General features: G+C 40.5%; 1 protein-coding gene across 1 annotated transcript in view; it reads right to left on the bottom strand.

The window, feature by feature from the left end:
- LOC107708701 (receptor-type tyrosine-protein phosphatase U-like) overlaps nt 1-8,671 on the bottom strand; it is a 266,276-nt gene that overhangs the window by 18,188 nt on the left and 239,417 nt on the right. The window contains exons 21-23 of the mRNA XM_016513005.1: nt 3,238-3,339; nt 1,328-1,401; nt 968-1,122 (exon numbers count right to left, since the gene is read on the bottom strand). Coding sequence (XP_016368491.1) covers nt 968-1,122; nt 1,328-1,401; nt 3,238-3,339 — 331 coding nt within the window. The remainder of the gene's footprint in view (nt 1-967; nt 1,123-1,327; nt 1,402-3,237; nt 3,340-8,671) is intronic.

Genomic DNA, 8,671 nt, shown 5'->3' with positions numbered 1-8,671 from the left:
CAAAGTGTAATGTATAATATATATATATATATATATATATATATACACACACCATATTATTATACACCATAGTATTTACAAAGTATTTCAATGTATTAAAATTCTGTGGTATCACTATTAAGGTAATAAACATGATGGTGCTTTATGCAGATGCCAGTAAGAAAGTGCCATGTGGGTTGGACTGGCCATCATGACAGTGAAGCATACTAATGGAGTATGCTTTAAAAAATGAGAGAAATATCCCAGGCAATCTTGAATGAAGCACTGCTGCAGTTTAATTAAAAGATCAAGCGATAATGTTAAAGCACGTAAAATGGAGAGATAAATTGAAGAGCACATTACATCACGTGATTTGCGCAAAATATGTTAAATTTTCAGGATAAATGTGGACCAATGAGTCTTTAGGGACTGATGAACATTTCATCAGTGTTCAGGGATGATTCATCGAATTGGTTTTCTGTCCAATTTAGTTTTATCTGATACATGGATGTCTTCCGCATGAATAAGTGAGATTGTGGGGCAGAAACGCATCCTGGTGAACTGCAGGTGTGAGCATTTTTCGGTTTATAATAGGCAGCAGATGCATGGAAAATATCAAATATCTGCAGTTCATCAAAAGCAAAAACATGCTTTCATGTTTGAGATCTGAAAGCATTGATACTGCCTTAAGACATTTTTTTAAAGGTGAAGTGGAGGCACAAAAACTCACAGGGGGTTGCTTAAGACATATTCACATCTCCTTAACTAACAGCTGGAGTAACAACTTGTATCCAGCTGTAATCTTAGTTGTAAATGTTAGGGGAAAAAATACACATCTGAGAAAGCTTCTAAAATGTCATTTTTGGTGATGCAGATCTTTAACTGTTAGTTCTCCATGTGTTATAAGGGTTATCACTAGTGGGATATTTTCACTGACCACATTTAACATAAAAAAATGGTGCACAAACAGGAAGCAGTGCTTGATTACCTGCAGTGGACTACCACTGGGCCAGCGTCGGGCGGCGTGGAGGCCTTGACCCGCCGGAGGAAGGCCAGCAGTCCTGTGGCATGATACGGGACACCATGCTCTGGCCAGTTTGTGAAGTGGAGCTGGCAGACTTCATGTTTAGCTGGGTAACCCCGCTGATAGAGGACAAAGTTACTCGTTAGGAAAACATTAGAAACAACATTTACACATTAGAATGTTCTTACTAAAAATGTTCTTACACATTTTCCATGATTTCATAATTTTATCAAAATAACACATGGGCAATAGCTCCATTAACTAATTTACATTTAATAGCACAAAATGTTCGCAGAATATTGACAAACATCTCAATAGTCTCACCCGCTCCATGGCAAAGGTGCGTACGGTGTATTCTGCCAGCGTTTCTGTTTTCAGCAGAGTGATTTTGATGTCTCCTTTTTCCAAAGACAAAAACATCCATACAAAGTAAAATTATTTTTAAAGCAAATCCATGATCCAATATTTATTATAAAGACCTTACCATACTTAGTCAATATATTTTCTTTAGACACAAGACAAAATGTTACTTAAAGGAATAGTTCACCCAAAAATGAAAATCTGATGTTTATCTGCTTACCCCCAGGGCATCCAAGATGTAGATGACTTTGTTTCATACACAAACAAACCCAAATTAACCCCTGCGTCTCGTGACGATACATTGATGTTTAAAGACACGAAACGATCGGTCTGTGCAAGAAACTGAACAGTATTTATATCGTTTTTTACCTCTGATGCACTGCAATGTCTGAACTGTCCTGAGCGACAGCCGGCTCGTGAGGCGTCTTCTTCTTCTTCTTGCATTACAGCGGATCGCAGACTTATAAGTGCATTACCGCCACCTATCTCTCAAATGGACCATTGACACTCCTAATTGAGATTGTAGATAGAGTGTCAATGGTCCATTTGAGAGATAGGTGGCAGTAATGCACTTTTTAATTTGGTTTTGTTTGTGTATGTTTTTTTGACTCTCAAAGCCGTGATTCCCATTCACTTACATTATATGACTGACAGACTGCAACGGTTTGAGTTAAAAATCTTCATTTGTGTTCTACTGAAGAAACAAAGTCATCTACATCTTGGATGCCCTGGGGGTAAGCAGATAAACATCAAATTTTCCTTTTTGGGTGAACTATCCCTTTAATGTAGGTCAATACAATTATAAATAGAAAAAAAAGAAACACCACTACTACTACTACTACTAATAATAATAATAGTAGTAGTAGTAGTAGTAGTAATAGTAGTAGTAGTAGTGAGACAATATACAATAAGATAAGATAAAAATATTTTGTTAGTCACTGTTCAATGTTTAAAGACAACCTTTATGCTTATAGTAATATCTCTTTAAAATAGTATGATAGTCATGTATAAATAAATAAATACATAAGTTAATTAATAATAATAATAATAATAATTATTATTATTATATGATAAGAACTACCAAGTTTTGCTATAAGTTTGATTGCATCATATAATAATTGCTGTTAATAGTGTTCATCGTCTGTTTGATTACGTCTTTAATTGATTTTTCCGTACATTTCTGCCATATGTACATTAACTGACAGTCACCACTGATAAGCTACCACTAAATATTGTAGAAACTTAATTTGCTGTAAAGTTGCTTTGCAACGATTTGTATCGTGAAAAGCCCTATAAAAATAAACTTGAATTGAATTTAATTGAATTTAATTGAATTTAATTAATAATACACTTAAACCCATGATTTTCAGTTAAGGGCAAACTAATCATTAGAATCTATGTACAATATAATTGTGAATGAGTCTGTTGAGGAATTCTAATTTTAACAAAAATCTAAAGCTGGCCATGCAGTAACTATATATTCCACCAAAATATCAAAGTTGCTACAGTTACTACACAGAACTGTTATACTACAATAAAACTGTGGTAACTTGGCAAAAGACAATGAATAAATAAGCCAAATGACAGAAAGATTCTGAATGTCCCTCTCTAAGAGATCCAATAATAACTACGATGTTACAGTACTATCAACAAATGTAACCACGGCATTTTGGAGGAAAGGGGACAAAGAAAAGCTCAATTAAATGCTAAAGATGGCTGGCCGATAAAAAACATTCATCAGACGGAATGCTCTCTGGCTAATGGGGTTTCTTGGTAAAGTTTATCTTCAGTAATGGTCAGCAGTGGGTCAGTGTTCAGTAATGGATGGTGTCCATTAGTGGGCGGAGGGGGCGGCCGAGGTAGACTTATTCTACTCACTCTCCCCACCTCCACCAGTTTGGTGATCATCACGATGCTGTAGCAGTTCTCCTGCCAAACCATGCGCCAGAAATCATAGATCATGTCCTGCTTGGGCCCTGCGGAGAGAGAGACAGAGCAATGAGCTTTCATGGAGAATTGTGGGAGGTGAATGATTTGAACGCAGGATAAAGAGAGGATAGAGGTGGTTTTGTGAAATAGCGGGTCGCGACATCCACGAGGATTATATAAGAAAAGAGAAAACAGGGACGGTGAGCTGCTGGGACGAGAGAGCTATCGGTTCATATAGAAGACAACGAATGGAGAAACTGCTGGCAGTGAAAATCCAGTGAGTGATAGCAGCAAGAAACTAGAGTTTGAAATTTTTCTGAAGAAATGTACTGTAAGTGATTGCAGTATGCTAGGCAGTTACTAAGGCTGGTGTTTTCAGTGCGCTGCTATGTGGGTGCTAAAATGTTATGAGTGTGTGTCGCTATAGTGCAACACCGTTATCAAGAGGACATTGTAATGGGCCCAAATGGGTTCTTACTTGACCAAGTCCGTTGTTTACAATGGAGAGCGAGGCCTCACCAGCAGTACCAGCGTCTAAAGCTCACAATGTAAAAGTTACCATTGCTGATGATGTGAAAGAGGACAACAGGGAATTTTACAGCCCTACTTGTTCAAACCAGAATACTCCGACCAAGAACTGAGAGAGATGAGCAGATGAGCTGACGCTGTTTGTTTACAACGGAGAGTGAGGACGCGTGTGAGAACTGAGAGAGATGTTGGAATCAGTGGATCAGACATCTGTGAAAAGTCAAACGTCCCGAATGGGATCGTACACGCAAACGTAATCTTTTTTAAATAGGTTCCAGCAGCCAGGATAAGCACAGGCAAGTGCCATTTCGGCAAACAATAAAAGGCACGAGTTCTCACTCTCCGCTGTAAACAAACAGTGTCATCGGCTTACGACTGAGGAAGTTCGCACTCCAGACAGTCGTGAATGCGCTAAGAACCGTTTGTTCAGGCTGTGGATTAAAGGTAATAATGTTGTAAATAATGTCCAGCTTCTTGCACAGACTGATTGTTTCGCTTCATAAGACCTCAATATATCGCCAGGAGCCACGGGTATTGGCTTGGTCTTGTCTGCACTTCTACCTCATGAACTTTTTGAAGCGTCAAAGTTTTGGTTGTGAGATAAAATTCTGTTAAGTTTAATTAAATGTATCTTAATTTGTGTTTGACAGATGAACAGAAGTCTGAAGGGCTTAGAACGACAGTGAGTAATTAGATGAGTAACTGATGAATTTTAATTTTTTGGGGAGAAACACACCTTTAACACTATCTGTGTGATGTCTGGTTAAGACATTAGAGTTTATTATGGTGGGCTAGACAAATGTTTAAATCACTAACCCCAAATATGTGTAATTGTAATAGCAAACACCTCTAATAAAGCATTTAGCAGTACTATGAATGACATGAGCTGAACCTCTTTCATTCTCACTATCGTCTCTTTCTTTTCTTCCTCGTGTATTTTTTCTGTACACACATCACACACGCATAGCACGCAGAAATGCGTACGCATAGAAATATTGGAAACATTAAAGGAAAGCTGCTGAAGGTTTGTAAACGCAGCGCTGTGAACGCTCTGCCCTCGGGCGAGGAGTCTGTTATCTTCTCTACCTGTTAAAACAATTACAGCCAACAACAGGTGCTGTTCCTGTTCCTGAGCAGCTCTCCTGCTATCGCCCGCAGCTACATCCACAAAATATCCCATCGCAACGCTCTGCTTTACAGCTGGGATGAAGCCGAGGTTATTCATGATGAATAATAACGGTGAAACTGAAAAGTTTTCGAGGCTTAAATAGAAGGTGGGGAGGCATTTGTTCAACATTGTTTTTGGGGCCATATTGAAACGGCATTTCCCAGCTGACAGCATCAGAACACATCCAGCCCAGGTTAATTAAAGCACCTCAGGAGAAAACTGCTGCTAACAACAAACATCTTTCACTTTCCTTATGAGCGCTGTTTGCTAAAAAATGCATCAGTAAAAAAAAAAAAAAAAATGTTCAGAAGACCTTAACAACTGCACATCAGAGTATAACATTTGCTAAAATTGCTCAGAACATCTTACCAATCACATAGTAACATGTGAGAAAGCCCTGGCCACCACCCAGAACTCTAGCAACCACATAGCAACACATAAAACAAATAAATAAAAAATACTCAGCACACTATTGCTGCATTCCATTTGAACTAATTCCGAAATTCCAAGTTCGCAGTAGGAATTTTTAACTGGAACGCCCTTCCAAGTCTGACACGGCATCTCTGAGGAATCACAACAACGCCAACTTCAGAATCCAATATGGCTGCTCAGTGTATAACAGAAGAGAAACTTATTGTAATATATTGTTTATTAGCACTTATGCAAACTCAGTGGTGCACATTGTACTATCCAACCTCTATTTTTGGACATGATACTATGGTGTTATCTGTGCAAAATACTACTTTTTATGTGTTTTTAATCGACTGGCATTGCTAACAATTAACGCGTCTATCTTGGTTTTCTGACTTCTCTACTGGATGACGGTCCACAGGTGTGATGTCATTCCTGACTTCCGAGGTAAACGGAACGCAGCATTACTAATTCTATAATAGCACACTTTTAGCAACCACATAGCAATGTGCTGAATACCGTGCAGAACACTTTAGCTGATGCATATTAATGCCCAGGAAATCACCCCAAATACGCTATAAACCACAAAGAAACATGCTAAAAAATGCTCCAAACATCTTAGCAATGTCTGTTGTTAGCAACCACAAAGCAATGCGCTAAAAAAATCCCCATAACACCCTAGCACCCATATATCAACATGTCAAAAAATGCTCAGAGCACCTCCTCAACTGTACAAAAGCAGTGTTGCCAACTTAGCAACTTCACTGTCACTAGATATAGTAACTTTTTTAGACCCTTGTAGTGACAATTTAAAAAAAAAAAAACTATTGCACAAATCTTGGACAAAACGTATCTAGTTTCGATGTCTTAATTATAAATCAGGATTTTAGTGCAGATGGTTTTCACTACCATTTCAATACCATTACAAACAGTACAAACCATCAACTTTTAACCATTAAAACCATTTAAAAAATGGTTTCCTGTAGTGTGTTTTGGAACACATTCCATTAGGACATAGTGTTAACAAGCCACCAATAGAAGGTGACCAATTACCAGTAGAGACCAACAGGCACCATTACAGTTCCCATTAAAACCAGTACAATTGCCATTATAACCAGTAAATCCATTACGAATTATGTAACGGTTTCTCGTGTGCTTTTTTTCTCAGCAGGGATGTAACAGGCTGACACTAGGCACAATGCAAATATGTCACAATTACATCAGGAATATGGTAATTAGTGCATGACGTCATTTAGCAACATTTAGTGACTTTTCAAGCAGGGTTTAGCTACTTTGCATTGCCAGCAGTGTATAAAAGTGTGATATATAGATACTTAGTATATTTTACTACTTTATACTTTTACTGAGTTACAACTTAGTAAAGATCCATTCACACCAAGGACAATAACTGTAAAGCTAAATATAACAATAACTATATTAGCATCCACATGAACGCAAGATAATGTATTGTTTATTACTAGAACAAGCTTCAGTTTTGTTGTCTGCTGCTTTAAATGCTCGCGCACTTTAAAGCAGGATGGATTCTGAATGGCTCAGTGTTTTTACCGTTCATCAGCTGGAAGAAATCATTCGTAAAGTGCCAAAGATATTGTTCCTCTGTGCTGTTATCATTATAGTTGTGGTGTGGACTCTGCTATTCCTTTAAAATAGAATGATACAATCTACATCTTTATTTTTATCATTATGGATATCATTATAGCCATCATTCAACTGTATAGCAGTATCATGCTAACAGTATGTTAACTAGTAACAACTTTACGCCGACACGCTAAAACACACTCACACTCATCTTAACGGCTGTAGCAGTTTGCCGTTAGCAACCAAATAGCAATGCACTAAAAACACTTAGCAAACTCGCATTAAAAAGCTCAAAGCACCTCACCATAGTAGCAACATGCTAACTGTATGCTATCTAGCAATATTACAGCAATATGCTACAAAATGTTCAAAAGTATTGCAGTATGCTGTTAGCAACCGCATAGTAATGTGCACAGCAATGTGCACACCGGGTCCCGCGGTGAATGGACTGAGGTCAGGCACAAAAAAAATAAATAAAAAAAAAACAGGCATACAAAAAGAAAAACAACCCCCAAAGCACCCTGTCATTGTAGTGTTTGGAGTTTTTCATGCACCAGGATATTATGCTAAAATCCTGTAATAATCTTGTCATTATGTGGGTTTGAGTGGTTTGGGGTTGCAGCTGCAGCGCTGATGCAGAGATTTGTATTAAAGGTCCCATATTGTCAAAACTGAAATTTCCTGGCTTTTTTCATGATAACTGAGGTCTAGGTGCTATGTAACTACCATATAAGTCTCAACTGGAACAGGGCGGAGACAAGGAGAGCCTCCAGGGCGGATCAGGGAGCCATGGCGGATCAGGGGACTCAGGAGGCCATGGCGGATCCTTCGTGGCCTTAGCTGGCACGGCCACGGGTATATGCCCCTCCAAAAAAAATTTCTTGGGGAAATCTAGGAATCCTGGGGGGCGCTCTGGAGGAGCGGGCACTAGATGGCGCTCTAGAAAGCGCTTACGAGGAGCAGGCACTGGGCCTGGAGCCGACACTGGAGCGAGCTCTTGGGCTGGAGCCCTCCCTGGGCTTAACTGGGGATCAGGAGCCCTCCCTGGGCTAAACTGGGGAACAGGAGCCCTCCCTGGGCTTATCGGGGGATCTGGAGCCCTCCGTAGGCTATACTCGGGAACAGGAGCCCTTCCTGGGATGAACTGGGGATCAGAAGCCCTTCCTGGGCTGAACTGGAGATCAGAAGCCCTTCCTGGGCTTAACTCAGGATCAGGAGCCCTTCCTGTGCTGAACTGGGGATCAGGGTAGCGCTTACGTGGTGCTGGCACTGGAGGGTGCTCTGGAGGAGCAGACACAGCAAAGCGCTTTCGAGGAGCTGGCACTGGAGTGAGTTTTGGGACTGGAGCAGACACTGGAGCGAGCTCTGGGGCTGGAGCCGACACCGGAGCGAGCGGACACTGGAACGAGCTCTGGAAGGCGCTTACGAGGAGCAGGCACTGGGGCTGGAACCGACACTGGGGCCTCATGAACGCATGACAGGCTTGCCATATTAATGTTCGTTGGGCTTGACATATTAACGGCCGGTGAACTAGAGTAGGCCGCGGACAGCGGCGGGCTTGCGTGAGCCGCGGACGGCAGGCTGGTTCTGGCTTGGGGCAGGACGCTCTCCAGACACCGGAGGATTCCTTCCCTCCAGCTCAGTCCCGTGGTGTCTGGGAGGTCCACGGGGCG

The sequence above is a fragment of the Sinocyclocheilus rhinocerous genome, unplaced genomic scaffold (assembly GCF_001515625.1).
Source record: "Sinocyclocheilus rhinocerous isolate Xijiao unplaced genomic scaffold, SAMN03320098_v1.1 scaffold54, whole genome shotgun sequence".
NCBI lineage: Eukaryota > Metazoa > Chordata > Actinopteri > Cypriniformes > Cyprinidae > Sinocyclocheilus > Sinocyclocheilus rhinocerous.
The sequence above is the reverse complement of the archived record's forward strand: the minus strand, read 5'-3'. Positions and strand labels throughout refer to the sequence as shown.